The sequence below is a fragment of the Salvelinus sp. IW2-2015 genome, linkage group LG36 (genome assembly GCF_002910315.2).
Source record: "Salvelinus sp. IW2-2015 linkage group LG36, ASM291031v2, whole genome shotgun sequence".
NCBI lineage: Eukaryota > Metazoa > Chordata > Actinopteri > Salmoniformes > Salmonidae > Salvelinus > Salvelinus sp. IW2-2015.
The window spans coordinates 19,492,394-19,516,530 of record NC_036875.1 but is presented as its reverse complement, the minus strand read 5'-3'; the positions used below and the strand labels follow the sequence as shown (position 1 = coordinate 19,516,530).

Sequence of the window (24,137 nt, the reverse complement as noted above, 5' to 3'; positions counted from 1 at the left end):
CCCAGCCATGAGCACTCTTAAACCTGGCACGCCACAACCTCAGTCCAGCCTCTCCTTCTCCAACCACCTCCAGCACAGCTACCGGGATCTGGACTTCAGACTGTGAGTGTGTTGTTGTGTATGTGTGTATTGATATATGTATATTGGTGCTGGCATAATAACATACAAAAGTAGGGTCCACATAAAGAACATTGGTTCCAAGTTGTGATTCTAAATTCCCACTTCTCTCTCTGTCCTATAGAAACGGATCATTACTGACCTATGACAAGACGAGGACCGCCCAAATAAACTGGGTGCAAGAGGGGGCGGTGAGGACCCCTGTCCTGTCAGACCCACCAGAGGGCAACACGGACCCCCTCTGACCAATGGTCACGCCCACCCTGTGAATGGTGCCTTAAAGGCTCTGGATCTCTCCCCCAACCCCACACGACCCACAGACACCCCCCTGAACCCTGACAGGAAGTCCACGGGGGGTCTGGGTCCCTGCATCCTGCCAGCCCCTATCCAACTCCCCTTTGAAATCTGACCCCCCCAAACTTCTCAACAGCCCCCCCAGGAACCCAACCCCTCCCCCTGTGTCTCACCACAGACACCACGAACAACTGGCCAATGAACAGAGACTCAAACCCCCGCCCGCCCACCTATCAGGAGGCGACGGCTGCCTTGCGTCCCGCCCCCTCATTCTCCCACCTCCGAAGCCCCGTCAATCAGATTCCCCTCCTGAGAAAACCCCTCCCCCTTGATAACCCAAACCGCTCCCCTTCCCCTGTCCCTCTGAATGGCAGTCACCACAATGCCTTTACTCCTAACCCCGCCCCTCTTGAAACCAACAACTTATCAGCTATTCCCTCAAATCCCGCCCCTCCAGACAGCGACCACCAATCAGCACTGGCGAAGACAGGGGGGATCATCTCAGAGTTCTACTCCCACTCTCGTCTACATCACATCTCCACGTGGAGGAGTGAGTTCTCTGAGTATGTCAACACGCTGCAGAGCGGAGGAGGTCCACAGGGGCGCCACATTCCCCGGGAGAGACAGGCTCAAACGCCAGAGGAGAGAGGGTAAGGAAGAGGAGTGGTGTTTGAAGGGATGGATTGGATTGGGTGGTCTCTGTCTGATGGCATGTGAATTCTGATTTCTCAGTCCAGTCATGTCTCTCTCTCAAATGTCAGTGAAACATTCTGCATGTTGTTAATGTCGTCAGGGTTTAATGAAGGGTGAGTCTTCGAGTGTGCCGCGTTTTGCTAACCTTATTACAGGAGTAGCTGTGTGTACATTTACTTCTGTCTGTACATGTTAGTGTGTGTGTGTCTCTTATTTGTGTATGTTACAAGTCTGTCTCTCTCCTGATTTGTCTGTCTGTGTTTTGTTGTTCAGGTTCGTCAGCTGCTCCTGGCCCTCAGTCCTGTATCCTGCATGTGGACATGGACTGTTTCTTTGTCTCTGTGGGGATCAGACACCGGCCCGACCTCAAAGGCATGCACGCTCACACACACACACAGTGCCGTGACGGTCATGGAATTTTGGATGACAGTTATTTTGGATCACCGTAATAACTGTTTGAATAGCACAAAAATAACATACATACATACATACATTGAAGTCGGAAGTTTACATACACTTAGGTTGGAGTCATTAAAACTCATTTTCAACCACTCCACAAATTTCTTGTTAACAAACCATAGTTTTGGCAAGTCGGTTAGGACATCTACTTTGTGCATGACACAAGTAATCTTTCCAACAATTGTTTACAGACAGATTATTTCACTTATAATTCCCTGTATAACAATTCCAGTGGGTCAGAAGATACATACACTAAGTTGACTGTGCCTTTAAACAGCTTGGAAAATTCCAGAAAATGATTGCATGGCTTTAGAAGCTTCTGATAGGCTAATTTACATAATTTGAGTCAATTGGAGGTGTACCTGTGGATGTATTCAAGGCCTACCTTCAAACTCAGTGCCTCTTTGCTTGACATCATGGGGAAATCAAAAGAAATCTAGCCAATTTCCAAATGCCTGAAGGTACCACGTTCCTCTGTACAAACAATAGTACGCAAGTATTAACACCATGGGACCACGCAGCCGTCATACAGCTCAGGAAGGAGACGCGTTCTGTCTCCTAGAGATGAACGTACTTTGGTGCGAAAAGTGCAAATCAATCCCAGAACAGCAGCAAAGGACCTTGTGAAGATGCTGGAGGAAATGGGTACAAAAGTATCTATATCCACAGTAAAACAAGTCCTATATTCATATAACCTGAAAGGCCGCTCAGCAAGGAAGAATCCACTGCTCCAAAACTGCCATAAAAAAGCCAGACTACGGTTTGCAACTGCACATGGGGACAAAGATCGTACTTTTTGGAGAAATGTCCTCTGGTCTGATGAACCAAATAGAACTGTTTGGCCATATTGACCATCATTATGTTTGGAGGAAAAAGGGGGATGCTTGCAAGCCGAAGAACACCATCCCAACCGTGAAGCACGGGGGTTGCAGCATCATGCTGTGGGGGTGCTTTGCTGCATGAGTGACTGGTGCACTTCACAAAATAGATGGCATCATGAGGAGGAAAATTATGTGGATATAATGAAGCAACATCTCAAGACATGTCAGGAAGTTAAAGCTTGGTCGCAAATGGGTCTTCCAAATGGACAATGACCCCAAGCATACTTTCAAAGTTGTGGCAAAATGGCTTAAGGACAACAAAGTCAAGGTATTGGAGTGGCCAACACAAAGCCCTGACCTCAATACCATAGAAAATGTGTGGGCAGAACTGAAAAAGCGTGTGCGAGCAAGGAGGCCTACGAACCTGACTGTTACACCAGCTCTGTCAGGAGGAATGGGCCAAATTCACCCAACTTATTGTGGAAGGGCTACCTGAAACGTTTGACCCAAGTTAAAAAAAATTAAAGGCAATGCTACCAAATACTAATTGAGTGCATGTAAACTTCTGACCCACTGTGAATGTGATGAAAGAAATAAAAGCTGAAATAAATCATTCTCTCTACTATTATTCTGACATTTCACATTCTTAAAATAAAGTGGTGATCCTAACTGATCTAAAACAGGGAATTTTTACTAGGATTAAATGTCATAAATTGTGAAAGCTGAGTTTTTAAATGTATTTGGCTATGGTGTATGTAAACTTCCAACTTCAACTGTGTGTGTGTGTATATATATCACACACACACACACACTACCGTTCAAAAGTTTGGGGTCACTTAGAAATGTCCTTGTTTTCCATGGAAACCTACATGAAATGAGTTGCAAAATGAATAGGAAATATAGTCAAGATGTTGACAAGGTTATAAATAATGATTTTTAATTTAAATAATAATTGTGTCCTTCAAACTTTGCTTTCGTCAAAGAATCCTCAATTTTCAGCAATTACAGCCTTGCAGACCTTTGGCATTCTAGTTGTCAATTTGTTGAGGTAATCTGAAGAGATTTCACCCCATGCTTCCTGAAGCACCTCCCACAAGTTGGATTGGCTTGATGGGCACTTCTTACGTACCATATGGTCAAGCTGCTCCCACAACAGCTCAATAGGGTTGTGATCCGGTGACTGTGCTGGTCACTCCATCAAAGACAGAATACCAGCTGACTGCTTCTTCCCTATATAGTTATTGCATAGTTTGGAGCTGTGCTTTGGGTCATTGTCCTGTTGTAGGAGGAAATTGGCTCCAAGTAAGCGCCGTCCACAGTGTATGGCATGGCGTTGCAAAAAACTTTTGAATGGTAGTGTATTCACCCAACAGACTCCTCTTTCCCGCATCTCTGGCGCCATTTATATTAAGCGAGCCTACCCGAAGAGTCTCCATAAGAATTGGGAGAAAAGCCCATATATATATATATATTATATTATATATATATATTAATTAATATATATATATAATAAAAAATAATACTGCTCAAAAAAATAAAGGGAACACTTAAACAACACAATGTAACTCCAAGTCAATCACACTTCTGTGAAATCAAACTGTCCATAGGAAGCAACACTGATGACAATAAATTTCACATGCTGTTTGCAAATGGAATAGACAAAAGTGGAAATTATAGGCAATTAGCAAGACACCCCCAATAAAGGAGTGGTTCTGCAGGTGGTGACCACAGACCACTTCTCAGTTCCTATGCTTCCTGGCTGATTTTTGGTCACTTTTGAATCTGGCGGTGCTTTCACTCTAGTGGTAGCATGAGACTGAGTCTACAACCCACACAAGTGCGTCAGTAGTGCAGCTCATCCAGGATGGCACATCAATGCGAGCTGTGGCAAGAAGGTTTTGCTGTCTTGTCAGCGTAGTGTCCAGAGCATGGAGCGGCTACCAGAGAGACAGGCCAGTACATCAGAGAGCGGTGAGGAGGCCGTAGGAGTGCACAAAACCCAGCAGCAGGACCGCTACCTCCGCCTTTGTGCAAGGAGGAGCAGGAGGAGCACTACCAGAGCCCTGCAAAATGACCTCCAGCAGGCCACAAATGTGCATGCTGCTCAAACGGTCGAAAACAGACTCCTGAGGGTGGTATGAGGCGCCCGACGTCCACAGGTGGGTTGTGCTTACAGCCCAACACCGTGCAGGACGTTTGCATTTGCCAGAGAACACCAAGATTGGCAAATTCGCCACTGGCGCCCTGTGCTCTTCACAGATGAAAGCAGGTTCACACTGAGCACATGTGACAGACGTGACAGAGTCTGGAGACGCCGTGGAGAACGTTCTGCTGCCTGCAACATCCTCCAGCATGACCGGTTTGGCGGTGGGTCAGTCATGGTGTGGTGGCATTTCTTTGGGGGGCCGCACAGCCCTCCATGTGCTTGCCAGAGGTAGCCTGACTGCCATTAGGTACCGAGATGAATCCTCAGACCCCTTGTGAGACCATTTGCTAGTGCGGTTGGCCCTGGGTTCCTCCTAATCCAAGACAATGCTAGACCTCATGTGGCTGGAGTGTGTCAGCAGTTCCTGTAAGAGGAAGCATTGATGCTATGGACTGGCCCGCCCGTTCCCCAGACCTGAATCCAATTGAGCACATCTAGGACATCATGTCTCGCTCCATCCACCAACGCACGTTGCACCACAGACTGTCCAGGAGTTGGCGGATGCTTTAGTCCAGGTCTGGGAGGAGATCCCTCAGGAGACCATCCGCCACCTCATCAGGAGCATGCCCAGGCGTTGTAGGGAGGTCATACAGGCACTGGAGGACACACACAACTGAGCCTCATTTTGACTTGTTTTAAGGACATTACATCAAAGTTGGATCAGCCTGTAGTGTGGTTTTCCACTTTAATTTTGAGTGTGACTCCAAATCCAGACCTCCATGGGTTGATAAATTTGATTTCCATTGATAATTTTGTGTGATTTTGTTGTCAGCACATTCAACTATGTAAAGAAAAAAGTATTAATAAGAATACTTCATTCATTCAGATCTAGGATGTGTTATTTTAGTGTTCCCTTTATTTTTTGAGCAGTGTATATATATATATATAATGCAATAATGCCCGAGGAGATGTGGCCAATATACCACTGCTAAGGGCTGTTCTTAGCTTGTGGTATTTTGGCCATGTCTCACAAACCCCCAAGGTGCCTTATTACTATTATAAACTGGTTACCAATGTAATTAGAGAATTAAAAATAAATGTTTTGTCATACCTTTGTAATACGGTCTGATATCCACGGTTTTCAGCCAGTCAGCATTCAGGGCTAGAACCCACCCAGTTTATATATCTCAGTACCAGTCAAAAGTTTAGACACACCTACTACTCCAGGGTTTTTCTTTATTTTTACTGTTTTCTACATTGATAATAATAGAAGAGATCTTAATATGAAATAACACATATGGAATCATGTAGTAACCAAAAAAGTGCCTTGATGACAGCTTTGCACACTTTTAGCAAAGAATGGATACTAAAGAATCTAAAATATCAAATATGTTTTGTTTAACACTTTGTTTGGTTACTACATGATTCCATATGTGTTATTTCATAGTTTTGATGAGAGAGAAAAAAGTATTCAGACCCTTTGCTATGAGACTCAAAACTGAGCTCAGGTGCATCCTGTTTCCATTGATCATCCTTGAGATGTTTCTACAACTTGGAGTCCACCTGTGGTAAATTCAATTGATTGGACATGATTTGAAAAGGTACACCTGTCTATATCAGCACTGTCAACTGTGGGACCCACCCAAAAAATCACGCCATGAGGTCGAATGAATTGTCTGTAGAGCTCCGAGACAGGATTGTGTTGAGGCACAGATCTGGGGAAGAGGGCCAAAAAATATATTCAGCATTGAAGGTCCCCAAGAACACAGTGGCCTCTACCTCCATTATTTTTTTTCTTAAGAGTTATGACAGTTATTTTATTTTCATGCTGACCTTCATGCATAACCGTCGGTTATACGGTAATTGTACCAGTCCCACACCTACGGGCGCACACACATTCTCATGTATTTGTATGCCTCAAATCTAGTTCTTAACTGGCCAGTGCCCACTAACCGCCCATCTCCTCCCCCCCAGGGAAGCCAGTAGCTGTGACCAGTAACCGTGGTCCAGGCAGAGTGGCCCAGAGGCCTGGTGTTGACCGCCAGCTGGAGCTGCAGTACTACCAGAGGAAATACTCCCATGCAGGTGTCTCGGAGAGGAAGGATGGGGACCTGGAGGAAATGACCTCGGCCGAGAGTCACGTCTCCCACGGCAATGGCGTGGACCTGGACACAACTTGCCTCTCTATGGCTGAGATTGCCTCCTGTAGCTACGAGGCCAGGTAACTCTCTATCTCTCTACACTCTCACACCCATACTCACTCAGGGTTGGGCTCAATTCAGAATTGAATTGTGAATGCCTTGTTGAATTTTGAAATGAAGTAGTAAACATGATACACCATTGTTTGAATTAAAGGAAATATAATTTAATTCTGTGAAATTCAAATTCTTCTATTCTATATTAGGTGTAGTCTATACAAATTAACATCTTGTAAATAAAACATCAATCATGTCATTATATACATGCATATAAAATAATGTTGAAACAATTTGATTTTCAGGACACTTTTATTTTTATGAATGATCAAGGAAAAAACATGTGTGCAAATATTCAAAATGTATATAAAATTATTTTAATTTAGTTCAATATGGGGAAAATGCTACATTTCCCAGAATGCATTAGTTTAACCCTCAAATTGACCCTAAGGCCGTCAAAAAGAAGCCAAACAAATGAAATGGTTGGTGGAAATATAATTGGCTGTTCTAAGTACTAAGTTTAAAATAGTATATTAACATTGTTTCCAGAGAAAAGGGATATATTCTTTGGTATCTGGAAGTGTGCCTATCTAATGTCCTCTGTGCATTCCTGATGGGTCAGAAGTGCTTTCCAACGAGGCCAGGTTCCATACACACCCTCTACCCTATAGTAATCTGGTCTCCTTTTTTTCTTTCTTTTTTTTTTCTTCCGTCAGGCAGGCAGGAGTGAGGAATGGGATGTTTTTTGGCCAGGCCAAACAGCTCTGTCCTTCCCTGCAGTCTGTCCCTTATGACTTTCAGGCTTACAAGGAGGTGGCACTTGCTATGTACGAGACCCTCGCCAGGTACGGATGTAGGGATTTACAGATCCTCCCATCTCTTTTTCTCTCACCTCCCTCTCATCTGCTGTTAGTCATGACCTCTGACTATTCTGATTCCTTTGTTACTTGTTAGGATCGTAGCACAATCATCTGATAAACAACAAATTGATTTAACCCCCCCCCGTAGTTATACTCACAACATTGAGGCTCTGAGTTGTGACGAGGCGTTGGTGGATTGCTCTGCCCTGCTGGCTGAGTTGGGTGCTACACCTGAAGAGCTAGCCAGCGCCATCCGGACAGATGTCAGGGAGAGGACTGGGTGCACTGCCTCGGTGGGCATGGGTGAGTGGTGCCACGCCTTCCTCTACCACCCCTGGGTAACGTTCTGTAGGCACAACGGGAGGAAACATTTGCAAACGGAGCGGGCGCTACTACCTAGGTTGTGTTTATTATGCACCAAATGGCAGAAAACAGACTGAAATAGTCCCTCACTGTTATCTGGGCTTGTCCAATAAGAAATGCTCCTTTTCATTTTCCACTTCAAAATGTTTTGCTACAGTGTGCCTGTGCTCTACTGAATGCAACCCTGAACTTATAGGGGACCAAGGGGAGTTGACTGCCATTGTTAAGCATAGTTTCCCTCCCACTCAGTCACACTTGTGACCTGTCACCTCTGACCTCTCCAGGGTCCAACATCCTGCTGGCGAGGATGGCGACCCGGAAGGCCAAGCCGGACGGACAGTACCTCCTGAGGTCAGAGGAAGTGGACGACTTCATCAGGGACCACACGGTCACTAGCCTGCCAGGTGAGGACACTACAGCACCACCTGGTGGACACTGCAACTGATCATCTTTCTGGTGGTGCATTTCACCACCTCTACCCATCACCAATCTCAGGTGTGGGCCGTTCTATGGGCGCAAAGCTGGCGTCTCTGGGTGTGAGGTCGTGTGGGGACCTGCAGCAGGTGTCTCTACAGCAACTGCAGAAGGAGTTTGGCCCTCGCACCGGGCAGACCCTCTTCAGGTTCTGCCGAGGTCTGGACGACCGGCCCGTACGCAGCGAGAAGGAGAGGAAGTCTGTCTCGGCCGAGATGAACTACAACATCCGCTTCACACAGGTAAGGACCAGATTTGGTTTACAGTGGTTAGAGCTTGTTTGATTTGGTCCGCTCTACACAGGTCATAACTGGGTTATGCTGGTCAGAACCAAGGCTTATTCAAGAAGGCGGAACACTCGTTCAGAATGGAATATTTTGTGTAGAACCGATGTTCTTCAACTGCTCAAGGTGCTTTTCTGTTACTTCCTTCTGTCGTTCTCTAAATTCTCCATATTCTCTCTCACCAGGTGGACGAGGCGGAGTCGTTCCTGACCAACCTGTCCATGGAGGTGCAGAAGCGTCTTCAGGGGGCGGGGCTCAGGGGGCGCAGACTGACCCTAAAGGTCATGGTGCGTAAGGTGGGGGCCCCGGTGGAGCCATCCAAATATGGTGGTCACGGCATCTGTGACAATCTGGCCAGGTGAGAGAGCAATGGACAGGGTTACACACTGAGGGGACATAATTCACTTACCTCTTTCCTTATCCATTTCTGTCCTTCTCTTCTCTCTCCCTCTGTCCCCTCCCTACTCAGGTCAGTGACCCTGGCCCAGTCGACAGACAGTGGTCAGCTGATAGCCAGTGAGGTCATCAAGCTGTTCCACGCAATGAGGCTGGAGGTGCAGGACCTGAGGGGGGTGGGCCTTCAGGTGCAGCTCCTTGATGGGGCCCATTCAGCCCCCCATGACCCCTCCGGCCCTAAAACACGCTCCATCAGAGACATGCTTCTGGCCCAGCGGCCTCCCGCCATACACAACCACACAGGTGTGTGTGTGTGTGAGATCTTGTTAGTGATTACCTCAAGAAGCCATACATCAACCTCTGCTCTCTCTTCAGATTCGCTAGCTGATGCTCCTGTTGCTGACTCAACCACCAATCAGGGGAAGAGTTCCTCTGCCACAGTCCCACCCCCCTTCTCCACTCTCCGCCCTCCTTCGCCTGCTGATCCAATCCCAGGGACAAGTAAAGAAGAGCCGCTGCCCTCTACACGCACACCTAACCATGTTCGGACGCGCCTCAACCTCAGCATCGAGGTCCCCTCTCCTTCACAGGTTCTCCACTCCTAGTTCACCAGTACATTGCTGTCAATGAAAATCCATTGGGTTGGCTATGTTTTTGATGCATCGTTTTCGGCAGTTCGAAAGCGCCCTTACGTGTTTCTGTGTGTCAGGTGGACAGGTCAGTGTTGGACGCCTTGCCTGCAGAATTGAGAGAACAGGTGGAGCGCTCCTGGACCCACAGAGAGACAGAGAGATCCCACAACGGGTCACACCACCGCCCCTCTAGCCCTCACCCCTCTTCCCTTCTTTCTTCCCCCTCCTCTCCTCCTCCCCCCGCTGCCCTTCCTGTAGGAACACTGGTTCTTCAGATCCCCAACCAGCCTGGACAGCCTGGCTCCACGGGCATCATACTGGAACTGCCTGACTTTTCCCAGGTACACACACAAACATTCTCATTAACGCCAATACCCCCATTACACACAAATATATTCCATCTCTCTGTCTCTCTGTAGGTTGACCCGGAGGTGTTTGCGGCGCTCCCCAGAGAGCTCCAGGAGGAACTGCGTTCAGCGTACGGCCGCAGAGAGACCGCCCAGGCCCAAGGGATCATCATGGGTAAGACCAGAGACCAGAGATGTAGAGCAGAATACAGTATATTCATACAATACACTGGAAAGAACCGTAGACGTTCGACTAATGATCAAATTCAACCCTCTTTGCATTACCCCCTTATTTCTCCATCTCCTTTCCTCGCCTCCTTTGTTCTCCCTCCTCTCTCAACCCCTCTTCCTCTGTAGCAGAGCAGAGGAACCCCCTGTTGCAGCTGAAGCAGGTTGGAGCGGGTCGGGTGAAGAGGCGCTACAAGAAGAAAAACGCCAACTCCAGCCCCACTAAGAAAGGCCCCTCCCCTCTAAAGAGGCCCCACCCACCAGGAAACAGCCCCGCCAAAGCCCTACAGCACCCGCTCAGACCGAGGGACCTATCCAATGGCCTCAAGGTGAGCCCCTAGACACTTATCCAAGGTCAGTTTGAATTTTTTTCCTGAATGGATTTGTACTGATGCTTAATGATTGGCCTGAACTGACCCTCAACCAGCTGGAGAATGGACCTTCCACATCCTCCCTAAAGCAGGATGTCCCAGAGACTCTGTCTAAGTTCACCCCTCGCCCTGAACCCACCCTGGCTGGAGCCTGTGATTTCACGGACATCCGAACACTACTCAGAGAATGGGTCACTACCATCTCAGGTACAGAAGGGGGAGTGGGTCGGTCAGTACCATCTCAGGTACAGAAGGGAGGGTGGGTCGGTCAGTACCATCTCAGGTACAGAAGGGGGAGTGGGTCGGTCAGTACCATCTCAGGTACAGAAGGGGGAGTGGGTTGGTCAGTACCATCTCAGGTACAGAAGGGGGAGTGCGTCGGTCAGTACCATCTCAGGTACAGAAGGGGGAGTGGGTCGGTCAGTACCATCTCAGGTACAGAAGGGGGAGTGGGTCGGTCAGTACCATCTCAGGTACAGAAGGGGGAGTGCGTCGGTCAGTACCATCTCTAGGAATTAGGGGACGTTTGCTGTCATACAGTAGTAGTTGTGTTTTTGACTGTTTGTTGATGTGGTTGTGTGTGAAAATCCAAGTCTTTGTCCTTTCCCCCCGCCCTCAGAACCCATGGAGGAGGACATTCTGCAGGTGGTCAAGTACTGCACTGATCTGATCGAGGACAAAGACCTGGAGAAACTTGACCTGGTCATCAAGTACATGAAGAGGTACGGTCCACTCATGGTTTAACTCTCCCCTCTAGACAGTCACGGACCACTGGGCCAAGCTTAGTACTTTTCAGTTTCCTCCTCTGTTCCCATTCATTTATTTTCACGTATCCTATGTGATTGCAGGTTGATGCAGCAGTCTGTGGAGTCTGTGTGGAGCATGGCCTTTGACTTCATCCTGGACAACGTGCAGGTGGTGGTACAGCAGACCTACGGCAGCACTCTGAAGATCACATAGGAGAGGACACGGCAGGCTCTAGCCGAGTCTCAAATCACACCCTATTCCCCATATAGTGCATTGGTCAAAAGTAGTGCACTAGTATGTGGGGGATAGGATGCCATTTGAGATCCAGTTTTGCTCCTCCACACACTCTGCATCAGTGTTCTGTTTGTTGTACCACTGCTACATCATCAAACTATTACATCATAATCCTGACGGGAGGAGCTGTGTTCTAATCTTATGACATCACAGTGAAAGAGTTCTGTGATATCAGCTCAGCAAGCTCCATAGAATTAGTAACAATAGGATCTATATGACAAGCTCTCTCTCACTGACCTGCATTCTATTTCGACTTCATTATGACACGCGTCAGCAGAACACAGCACAGGAATCGGCTGCACTACACTTCAGCAGCCTGAATATCAACTTGGCCCGACACGCACTGTCCAACCGTCCATGAGCCGGGGGGGGGGCAGGAACACTCCTCCTGTAGCCACTGTTGGTCAGGACCCACTGAATCTCATGAGTGATGGCTGACTCGACCATTAGGTGTGTGAATATGCCAAATATCACAGTCTGATGCCTAGAGATGGTGGCCATGGAATCTCCTTGCCTTCTCGACGGTCTACTCTGCCCCCCCTCCCTTCCCCCCCTATTCTGTGACATCCAGGGTTTGGAGGCAGAAAGAAGGAAACCATAGACATCCACTTTTCCTGGCTCTGTTTCTTTTCTCTCTCTGCTTTTCACCAGTCGTTCTGTTACTCTAAGCTCTGCCACCATAGCCTCCGAAGTATCTGCAAACTGACATGGTAGCAAAAAGATGCAAAACATCCTGTTTGGGAGATTGTTTTTAAAAAGCAAGCAATTTTTTTGTACCTTTCCTCTGCAAAAAAGTGCCGAACCTTGTTATGGCATGTAAATGGTGTTTTCAACACCTCTTGTTAAGTTTCAAAAGAAAAAAACATGTTTCTATATAGACATTCTTATGTTTTCTCTTGTATTGGTTACAAGTAGTGTGTTATTAACTGTTGTTAGTTCTCTCTATTGCTCTTTCATCGTGGGTGTGTGTTTGACGGGATGGAAACCAAAATTTGGCCAAAGCGCTTATGTTACTTTTTTTATGCAACCTCTATAGGTTGACACAGAATTGCAATGGTGTGAAGTGGCTTCCTCTCCTTCAACTACACTGATGAGAAAATATAGGAGAAAGCAATACTATATCGCTTTGGATAGCTACTATGTGACGTGCAGATGGTGAGGAGAGGAAGCCATTTTAGGCTATTGTGAGGCACCCACTCTCCTTATGAGCTGTCAATACTCTGTGACATCAAATTAAATAATACTTGCTTATGACCTCACAACAATGTCACACCTTTTTGTGACATTGCAGAATTAAATGTTCTCTTATTGTGACATCGCGGGATACAAATGTTCAAGAGAACACACATTTGTTGCAAAAAAAGAACTGACAGTTTTCTCTCATTGTGACATCAGCAGAGTGGATGACATGGTGGTTTTGAAATGGTTTCTACTGTACCTGATCCATGATCATATTACGGTGAGTATGCTGGGGAAATGAATGTAGTTCTAAACACAGGAGACAGACAGACAACCCTTTGATTCTGAGTTTATTTCCTTAGAATTTGTATGCTGTGGTCTCTGAGTGAATGTATAATACTCACTTTTCCTCTCATCTGCCCTAACTCTACAAAAGGGAAGGGCCAGAAGGAATTATCTCATTGGTCAGTGTACCTGTCTATCACGACTGACCCGTGCCTGAAGACCTGAAGCTGTGACATCATTTGTATGTTTTCTAATAACTTGATAATAAACTTGGAACTTGTAAAATTTTTGATTTTAATTTGGAATTGGTGTTGTGATCCTTTGAAAAGGATGATTAAACAAGGTAAAAGTAAACGTGTCATCCTCACAAATGATGCAGCGCTCCCCTTGGGCCAATCAGTTTAATTTTGTAAATGACAGCTCTATGGCAAGACTCATTCAACCAAGTTTTGTCAAAATGGGGCCACTGGTGTCTGAGAATGTGTGTGTGACTAAGATGCATACAGTTGATTTCTATAGTGCCCCCCTTGGGCTAATCAGTGTACTTTTGTAAATAATGATGGATCTCTATGGCAAGACGCATCATTCACCCAAGTTTTGTCAAAATCGGGTCAGTGGTGTCTGAGATGGCGCAGATTAGCCAGACTCCAATCCCTGAGCATGTGTGCCAAATTTTGTCACTCGAGTCAAACAGATCAAGAGATATAAATGTGCATGTTATAGCGCCACCATGAGGCTGATATGAATGTCCTTGCATATGTTGAGTCTTGACAATGTTTGCTACATGTGTACCAAGTTTAGTTAAAATATGGATATCCTCGACTGATTTATATGCATTTGTGTGTCGGACCACAACCACGTAAATATTTATTGGTCAATAGTGGCAATGTTTTAGTTACTAGTTTGGAAAATATTGTATTGAAATCATTTTGTCCATACCCTTACAAAAAAAGATTGCCGTTTTGAAACTGCAGTAACTGCAGTCGACTGGGATTTTGGACGCAATAACTGCAGAGTACTCTGGCGATTTTAGCATGTAAATCTTGGTGGGGCTAAAAAAATATTTATGTTTGATTCAAGCCAGCAAATCCACCACACATTAATTGGAATATAACGGTGACAAATGGTTCCCATAAACTGTTAGGGCCTACATAAAGCTTTCCCATCACCTTACCACCACTACACATGGCAATCAGTGGAGCCTTGTCTGGCAGCGAAACAGTTAATTCAGCCTCATTTACTGCCTTTTAAAAAAACAAAGTTGATATGGCTGACTTGCTTAAACAAATGTGTTTTTTATTGACAATTGAGATGTACAAACTATGGCATAAGTGGATGACGAGCTGATAAGAGGCAATCCGTATTTTCGATTTAAGACAATGAGCGAGCTTGGACGGACATAGTCAATATAACTATTTGTTCAGCACTTTTGAAATGTACAGCGACAGAATTCAGAACATGGCCAGTTCTTCCAGTATTCTCCCTGTACACCAAGTCGGAACTGTAGGATAAATGAGGCATATAAGCAGACAATGAAGCTCTTACAATATTGACATTTCTCGAAAACAGGTGTTGTGTCTTAAAACAGGTGTTGTGTCTTTGGCTATCCTGGATTAGGTGATATGACATGCTATTCTATAAAGTCATTTCTCTATAATTCATATTACCTGATTAAGCTAATCAGGTGAATGTAATTAACTAGAAAGTCGGGGCACCACGAAAGAATGTTTATAGAGCTGTTATCTTCCGAATAAACTCTTAGACCTAGTAATCTTTTACATCAATAGCAGTCAATATTTAATCATCACCTTTAGTCTCATCTGAAAGTTGTCAATTCTTGGTTATCTTCACGAACCCTGGCTAACAAGTTGAATCGGCAATACAAGATTTGGTTTAATTATTTATTTACTAAATACCTAAATAATCACACAGAATTACATATGCACAGAATGTATCATACATAGATTACAAATTATGTCATAAAGGAAAACGTCCTTAGAGACATAGCTGTCCGCTATCAGGCCGTAGGCAGCTACTCTATCGTAAATACAGAATCTTATGCATTCTAAATAACCGCCCATTTGGAAAAGGAAAATGTAATAAATATTTACTCTGAGCTGCGCTTCGATCGGTTGGTCGTAGATGGGAGGCCGGGTTGTCCTTTGAAGAATGTCTGGTGGTAGAATGGATACTTGGTAGTACCGTCGTTGTGAGGTAGGACAGATCCTCTGTCCGTCCTCTCCTAGCCCACGTCTACAGTTGCTGCTCTAACACGACGGCTAGGAGGTATCATTTCTTTAGTGAATAAGAGTTCAAAGTTCATACCAAGTTGCCATACTTTAAACTCATGCTATATTCTGGCTGGTATAGTCGAAATTCATCCTTCCGGCGTGTAGGTCGTCACCTTCACATTGAAATTCGATGCCAATTTTGTTAGGTTTTTGCTGTGGTTGGCTTAGTTCTGTAGGTGGTCTTTGTCCTTTCAACGTGGGGATGGTAAGTCCTCATGTCTTTGGAACAGAAAGTTACATTTTCGTAAACGGGTTGATATAGTGGTGAAAGAAGGGCGTGTTTCATAGTTTACAACCCATGTCTGTTCACTTGGGCGGGGCCTCTGAGTGAGCAGAGTGGTGTTCTTCTGACCGTTCTCTCATTAAGAAGCTAAAAATTTAATCTTTTCACAAATAGTTTCACATTTAAACATTTAAATTGCACAACAATTCCATGTGAATCTGATAACTAGAATGTGTAGATTTTCCAAGATACAGTTTATGTCGTCCTATCATCAGTAATCATGTCTCAGACGCCAACTGAACTGACATCATATTCATTAAGTCCCAACGCATATTTTCAACTGGTTGGATTACTGAAATATGGTTCCGTTTCCCATCTTTTGATGTCACCAGACTCTCTCTCAATGTTAACAAAGGGATTTTCAATAGTCACATCGGTAGAGTGGAAGAAGGGGAAAGGTATTTATGGGGGTCATAAACCTCCCCCCTCAGGCCAACGTCATGACACAGGCTATAGGCTACATGTGCACCAGCAAGTCAGAACAGTAGGCTAAATTATGAGCGTGAAAAGGACCTAATTATTAGGGTGAGGAACATGGGCTACTAACAGCTTACTACACAACATACACTTAGTTTTACTTTCTTAGCTACAGTATACATATCTCCCTGGCGTATAACATAATTTATGCAGTAGCATGCAATACATTTTTGAACTCGCCTTGTGCTGTGCTCACTTGACCAGGAAGGTGGAGCGGCGGTCCTTCATGGGCAACTTGGGAAAAAAACAGGTTGAATCATGACGTTAGTGATCTTCAGGTCGAAGCTCTAGAAAGAGGCCCGAGTTCCTGACTTCGAATTCCCGAATTGGATGACCATTCAAAACGTATTTTCCTAGTCGGAGTTCCGTGTTCCCACTTGTCTTGAACTCAACGAAGTCTGAGATTTCCAAGTTTCCAGTTGTTTTGAACGTAGCAGAAGTCATGCTGGATTGACAGCATGGCTAATGTTGAATGTTTATCCTTTTAAGCTTGTAAAAGATACCCTTAAACCTAGACTTGGACCACACACCCAATCCAGTGAATAGCAGGCTAGTGATTGCTTTGCAATGCTTGCAGTTAGCCACTGATTCCTTCAAAACCACTCATTGTTGAATTTGCGATTTACTTGTGTAATGTTTATGACTAATGGCCGATGAGCACCGATACATTTTATCTTTAATTTCTCGTCATCATTTCTCTTCATATGACAAGGATTGAAAAGGATTTGCCAGTAGATTGTCGACTTGATTCATAATGACTGCTAGCTAAGTTATTGAAAGTATGATGTTGACATGATCAGTCCAATCAAAGTTACTGTAGATATGTGATTTGACAATTTTATCTGTGGCCAATGACCTTAACTCTTCTTGGATGGGCACTTCTAATGTAACTCTATGGCAGCACCCAAGGGGCTTGAATTTTGGGGCTCTCCCTGTAGATTTTGCGGCGACGTAGTGTCCCCATGAGTGACAGAACACTGAGCCAATCACGGCGCAACTAGAGAATTTTAGCAACCACCCCTACGCTCCGTATTTTGCGCTGGCTGCCCCACCACCACAGAAAGCACTGAGCTTGGCTGAAACACCTGCATTTTGAAGCTGCCTTACTCAAGAAAGCAAAAGAGACCATGTTTGTATGAGGCTTAAACTCTTTATTTATTCTTACATTGTTTACAAACTTGTTTACTCTGCCCCACCTGCAATGAATGACAGGTCCCCACAGTTATACTGCACTGTAACTGCAGTTACACTGCAAAATTACTGCAGTGAAATTATTTTGTTATTTTGGATGCAGTATTTGCAGCATACTGCAGTTATACTACAGTGTATTGCAGTACACTCTGACAGCAATTTTTTTTCAAAAGGGTAGATGCCACATATCAAGTTTGTGCAGATCGATCATTCGGTGCCAGAAGAGTAGCGTTTTGAGTGTTTTTCACAAAATTCTAAGTGGCGGGAGAAATCCATCATGGCACATGTGTTTCTTGTGAGGAGAAGGACCTATGTACCGACTTCATGACTCATGACTTTAGATCTAACGGGGTGCCTGGTGGTCTGGAGGTAGATGCTATTATATGACACTATTGTTAGGGTTGCGTCAATCAAATCTGGTATCAGGATAAATGTGATGCAGAGTCACTGAATATACTATAAGTACTTTTATTAAACTCAAGCGATAAATGGTAAATGCAATTTTCGTATATACGGGTTCACTGTAACACCTCGCAGGGCAGAACAGAGAACTGACTTGTTTCCTGACAACGTTCTTCTAATATACTTCTGACAGAGTTAGTTCCCGCTTCTGAGCTGGCCTGTCAGAGTAGAGGCTGAGTGTGATTTAAACTCACTCAGCCTATCGTTGGCGCACAGGCTGGTCCCAGCCCCCAGGCGCTCCCGTTGGCAGGTGTAGTTGTTGCTGTGCAGATTATCTTCTGGGCCCACACCCTGGATACAGTTATCACACATCTGGCTCCTGTTATTGTCTAACAAAATACAGTTTGTTCTCGCAACACTATGCTCTGTATGTGTCCCCCACAACTCATGATAACTGCCTACATCCAAGGTTAGCCACAGCCTTCCCGCTAGTCACACCATATGTTGCAAAATGTTACTTTCAGCACACACAGACACCCTCATGAAAGGCCAAGCATATTTTCAACCCTCACACTATCTCCCAACAGATTTCCCTGTACTATAAATGTCTGCCCTTACTACTTTCATCCCATTGTCTCTTCCATCAATCTAACCCAGTTTCCGACTCAATGTTTTTATTTCCCCTCTACCTAACTGCACCTGTATATTCTTGTATATTCCACAATATTATTTTTCACAGCTTTTTTTGCTATTATATCTACTATAGTATGTCCATAAACTCATGTATGAGGAGATTGCGTCGTCCGTGGATCTGAAGGGAGTGTTAGGCAAATTGGAGAGGGTCGAGTATGTCACGAAGGGAGGAGGTGTGGTCTTTGGCGAGCCTCTCGAATCACTTCATGATGACGGAAGTGAGTACTACGGGTCGGTAGTCATTCAGTTCAATTAAGTAGCACTATATTGGATCGCTCCAATACGGTATCGTTCCGTGTGGCAGAATACGATCCTTTTTTATATTATAATTTTTTATTAACAACAAATCAATATAGGAAGTACATGTGGGAAGACAAGTATATTTATATATATAAAGGATAATTGGGCTAGGGGGTACAATATCACATTACACAAGGAACTTAAGGGACATACATACACTTATAATTCTAACAGCTTTTTTGTTAGTAGAGTATTTAATTGTCTTAAAATACAGTTCAATTTCTTTTTGTACGGTAAGAAAATGTAGTGTTTTGTTTGTAAATTTACATTTGTGATTATGAAATTTGGCCAAAAGAATAACGAAATTCATTACATAAAATGGTTTCAGCTTCTTTCTATTGTAGGTAAAGAATCCAAGCACTATATCTCTCCACAATAGTGTAAAATCTCCATAAATGTGTTCAGTTCTAAATCTACTGATGTCTTGCCACAGTTTTCTTACATGAATATAATGCCAAAAAAGATGCAACACTGTTTCTGGGTGGTCATTACAAAAGGTACAATTTGAGTTGATGTTTTCCTTAAACTTCATATAGTGGTTGGCAGGATAATATTTATGAATCATTTTAAAGGAAACTTTTATTATCAATAAATCCGTTCCAAAAAGGCATGACATAAGGTATAGATACAACATTTTGCTGAAACAAGGTTCGTATCGCTCTGTTGTTGAATGGACCAAAAGAGAAACAAATCTTTCCTACTGATGAGTCAACAGGGTCAATGGAAGGTAGGCTCTGAGGGTCAGTTCTTGACACGTTCCTGAATAATAAAGCAACATCTGAGGGAATGGCATCTAAAACAATTGCAAAATCTTTAGGTGTTACAGGGACCTTGTAAAGTGATAAGACTTCCTTATAAAAGAACCTCTGCATTTACCAGTTGGCTCACCAATAGGATATTATTTCGGAATCAATATTCTAAAAACAAATAAGTATTTTTATATAATATGTCCCGATTATTCCATATATAATATCTGTGTGGCGAAAAATTAAGCTTGTAAATTAAGGACCATGACACGAAAACCTGCCGATGAAAAGCAGAAAGTTTCACTGGAACTTTGTCAATATTATAATTGCAAACCAACATGAAGTTAAGGCCACCAAAAGTAGAGAAGAAATGATGAGGAATAAAATTCCACATAGAAGTGAGTCTTCTTAGGAATTGTTTTATCCAATTGATCTTAAAAGTATTATTTAAGGTAGTAAAGTCCAGAAAATTCATGTAATGGGTATGGTTTCTCCACAGAAAGTTGAAAAGCATCTGGTCTATCTCCTTGCTTATTTTACCGTCAAGATATAAAGATAGAGCGCCATATGTTAGTCTAGAGATACCTTCAGCCTTGGTTATTAGGAATCTTCCTTTTAAAGATAAGTCCCTCTGTAGCCATTGATTTAGCTTCTTCTGGGTTTTTTTTAATACGAGGGTTCAAATTTAGTAAGCCTCTAGACTTCTGATCCTTGGTAATGGTTATGCCTATATATATAAGTTCTTCTTTCACTGGAATACCATAATATGAAGGTGTTACACAATCTTTGACAGCCATGAGTTTACATTTACTAATGTTAAGATATAGACCAGACGCTTTGGAAAAGGATTGTATCACATTGAATCACATTGATCGATATGGGAATTTGGTTAGCGTCTTTCAGAAAAAGTGTAGTATCGTCAGCCAGCTGGCTTATAATAATTTCTTTACCAGCTATGGAAATACCTTGTACAGGACTAATATTTAAAGAATTTGTAAGAAGTTGGGTGATTAATAAAAACAGGTACGGAGAGATAGGACAACCTTGCCTAATTCCTCTCTTTAACTCAAATCTAGGTGAGGTGCCATATTTCAATTTGATCGAGCTGTTACCATTTGTATAGAGAATCTTAATAGCCTTACAGAACAATTCCCCAAAGCCACATTTCTCAAGGGAGTGGAAGAAGAACTGATGCTCTACTGTGTCAAATCCTTTATAGAAATCTAAGAATATGAAGCTATCCTCGGTTATTAGGTCTGAGTAGTCAAGTATGTCTAATACTAGTCTGATATTGTTATAAATATGTCTGTTCCTCATAAAGCCAGACTGTGTTTCATCAATGATTGCATCCAGGACTTCTTTAATTATTTTTGCAAGTAGTAAGGCTAATATCTTATAGTGATTATTAAGAAGACAATTGGACACCAGTTATCGATGAGCAGCACTTATTTTTTATGCTCAGGTCGCAATTGTAAATGAGAACGTGTTCTCAACTTGCCTACCTGGTTAAATAAAGGTGAAATAAATAAATAATTAAAATTGTGCTATTTTCAGCTTTATTCATGTTTTAATGTGACTTTAATCACTGACATTTGTTTTACAGTTTATATATGATTTGTATGATTTTTCTTGTGTCCTTGAGTATTTAGAAAAGTGCTAGTCCTATTTAAATAAATGTTAGTATTGTAAATAATGTTGTCTTTATTATGATTACTTGTTCAAACTCACCTCTAATGCGATGGCTGAAACTGCTTATATTTGACGAGGCATTTGATGTCAGCTGGCAGTGAAGCGGACTACTCGCAGCTGGTTTTCCCAGGTTCCAGTCAGTCTTGAGCGGAATCGAGTCTTTGCAAGTCATTTAGGAAAATAACTGCTCACAGCAGTAGGTCGTCCATAACACAGATGCACATTTAAGTGCATGTCTCCTCAGAACAGGAAAATGCTCAGCGCTAACGTACATTTTGTATTACTCAATGAGAGGGAGGTTGTTGTACCTGGCTTTGAGCTCAATGACTTCGTGTTGTAGGCCATCCAGCACATCCGCTGGTTCGACGTTAAACGGGATTGCAAATGTGTTAATGTGTTTGAGCCAATCAGTTGTGCTGTGACATGGTAGGGGTGGTATACAGAAGATAGCCCTATTTGGTAAAAGACCAATTGCATATTATGGCAAGAACTCAAATAAGCAAAGAGAAACAAAAGTCCATCATTACAAAAGTCCTTTACGGATCGGTGTCCCTATACTGGGATGGTTGAGCTAATGTGCGCTAATGTGATTAGCATGACGTTGTAAGTAACAATAACATTTCCCAGGACATTGACATGTCTTATATTGGCAGAATGCTTACATTTTTCTTAATCTAACTGTGCTGTCCAATTTACAGTAGCTATTACAGTGAAAAAATATCATGCTATTGTTTGAGGAGAGATCACAACACATTTTTTATCATGGCAACTGGTTTGGTACATTCACCTCTGAAGGTAAATCATGTACTTACATTCAGTAATCTTGCTCTGATTTGTCATCCTGAGGATCCCAGGGATAAAATGTAGCATAGTTTTGTTTGATAAAATCTATTTTTATATTCAAATGTAGGTACTGGGTTCTACAGTTTGAACCCCTGCTGTCTCCACACCCACCCCACTTGGCCATCTAGATCTGTGAAAATTAGTGTATAAGCTAATGATCCATCATGTATGACATTTCTGGGAGTGTGTAAACTAAAAACTTTTATTACCATATCATGTGTGTATGTTATGTACTTGAAAATGTATCAACTGACCAGTTCGTGCACATTTGGGCAGACTTGATAATAAATATTGTCCAGTATTGCAATGCTTCACTGGATCAATCTGAAACTTTGCACACACACTGATGCCATCTAGTGGCCAAAATCTATTAAGTTACACCTAAACTGCAATATTATGTTATGGCCTTTCTCTTGCATTTCAAAGATGAAAATAATGTTTTTTTTGTTCATTATCTTATACCAGATCTAATTTGTTATGTTGTCCTACATTAATTTCACATTTCCACAAACGTTAAAGTGTTTCCTTTCAAATGGTATCAAGAATATGCATATCCTTGCTTCAGGTCCTGAGCTACAGGCTGTTAGATTTGGGTATGTCATTTTAGGTGAAAATTGGGGGGGGGAAGGTCATATCCTTAAAAGGATTTACACTCCAGTTGATTACTTTTCACATCCTTAAACCGCTCACAAAATGCCTTCGCGAGTTTTCCATTTACCGGCATATTCCAACGTAATCTCAGGCTCTTGTCCTTGCAGAATAGGAAAATGTACTGTGTTACCCCTTTCTAGTTGGTCACAACTTTAATTTCGCTTCGAAAGATTTCACGTTTGAGAGCAGATCGCTGAGAAGCTGGTTCGGCCCATGGAGCTTGACGTTCAAGTCAGACAGATACTTGGTTATGTCCACCATGAAGGCCAAATCACACATCCACTTGTCACTCAGTACCGCGACAGGTTTCCCCTTCATCTCCATGAATTGTTTTACTTCATCCTTCAGTCCGTAAAACTGCGCGAGCATGTTTTCACGGCTCAACCATCGCACCACAGTGGTAAACCAGATCACCATACTCCGATTCAAGATCACTCAATAGTTCAATAAATTGGCGGTTGTTCAGCACTTTGCTTTTGATAAAATGTATGGTCGACACTACAGTTGCCATTACGTTGTTCGGCTTCAGGGACTGTGCACACATACGTTCTTGATGTATGATGCAGTTGCATATAATTCAATCACTTGGATCAAGACTGAGACAACTCATTTATTTTTTTCACTAATACGGTTAACCTATTTTTCGAGCCAACCATGGCTGGCGTTCCATCTGTAGTAAGGCCACTTCATTTTTCAAACCGTAGCTCAAATTTGCTCATTGCCGAGACAAGTCTCTCAAACAAATTCTCACCTCTGGTTGTGATATGCATGGCTTCCAAAAACAGCAATTCCTCCCTTGTGTCAAACTCCGCGGTAATCCCACGCACAAAAATTGCAAATTGAGCCGTATGTGTTGTCAGTCGCTTAATCACATGCCAAAGAGAAAAACTCGACATTTCTTGCGGAGTCCTTCAATGTTTTATCGGTATCTTGTGCCATGCCAGTTATCCGCTCTGTGACGATTCTTCGAGACAAACTGACACTTTGGAACAATTTAACTTTGTCTGGTGTTAGCAACTCTTTTACAAATTCTCCTTCCAAATGAGGCTTCAGTTTCTTTGTTAAACTCGCTAACCACAAAATTTGATTGCATAACATTTTCCCCATCCAAACGAAGTTTCGTAAAGGCGGCTTGTTGGTCACCCAAACCCCGCCGAAGAGCAATTACTTTATCCACACGAAGTTATCATTGCAACTCATTCAGTTTAGCATGTTTCGAGCTGTAATGACGCTCCAAATTTGCCTTTCTCATTACTGCAAGTGCATCCCCACAAACTAGGAATACACTTCGACAACAAAAAAATGTGTCTTGGAAACCGCGACACTCCGGATCTACTTTTATTTTATTTACTGTAGCAATTTGTCTGACGTACAGGTGCTCGATGA

General features: G+C 43.3%; 1 protein-coding gene across 4 annotated transcripts; it reads left to right on the top strand.

The window, feature by feature from the left end:
- The first annotated feature begins 899 nt into the window (after positions 1–899).
- Positions 900–13,483, top strand: rev1 (REV1 DNA directed polymerase). 4 transcript variants are annotated; one of them, XR_011475009.1, is made up of 16 exons: positions 900–1,061; positions 1,378–1,476; positions 6,505–6,751; positions 7,442–7,570; positions 7,734–7,888; positions 8,233–8,352; positions 8,444–8,664; positions 8,892–9,064; positions 9,176–9,692; positions 9,812–10,075; positions 10,154–10,256; positions 10,439–10,638; positions 10,737–10,887; positions 11,300–11,402; positions 11,529–13,180; positions 13,337–13,483. XR_011475009.1 is itself a non-coding variant. In XM_023981262.2 (16 exons), exons 1-16 carry the CDS (start codon positions 977–979, stop codon positions 11,638–11,640), a joined length of 2,604 nt encoding a protein of 867 aa, XP_023837030.2. In that variant the 5' UTR covers positions 900–976; the 3' UTR covers positions 11,641–13,483. The 4 variants fall into 4 exon arrangements, 3 of the variants coding, with proteins under 3 accessions (XP_023837030.2, XP_023837029.2, XP_023837031.2); XM_023981262.2 differs by having other exon boundaries at positions 9,176–9,405; positions 9,478–9,692; positions 10,442–10,638; positions 11,529–13,483; XM_023981261.2 differs by having other exon boundaries at positions 9,176–9,405; positions 9,478–9,692; positions 11,529–13,483.
- Positions 13,484–24,137: the final 10,654 nt, after the last annotated feature.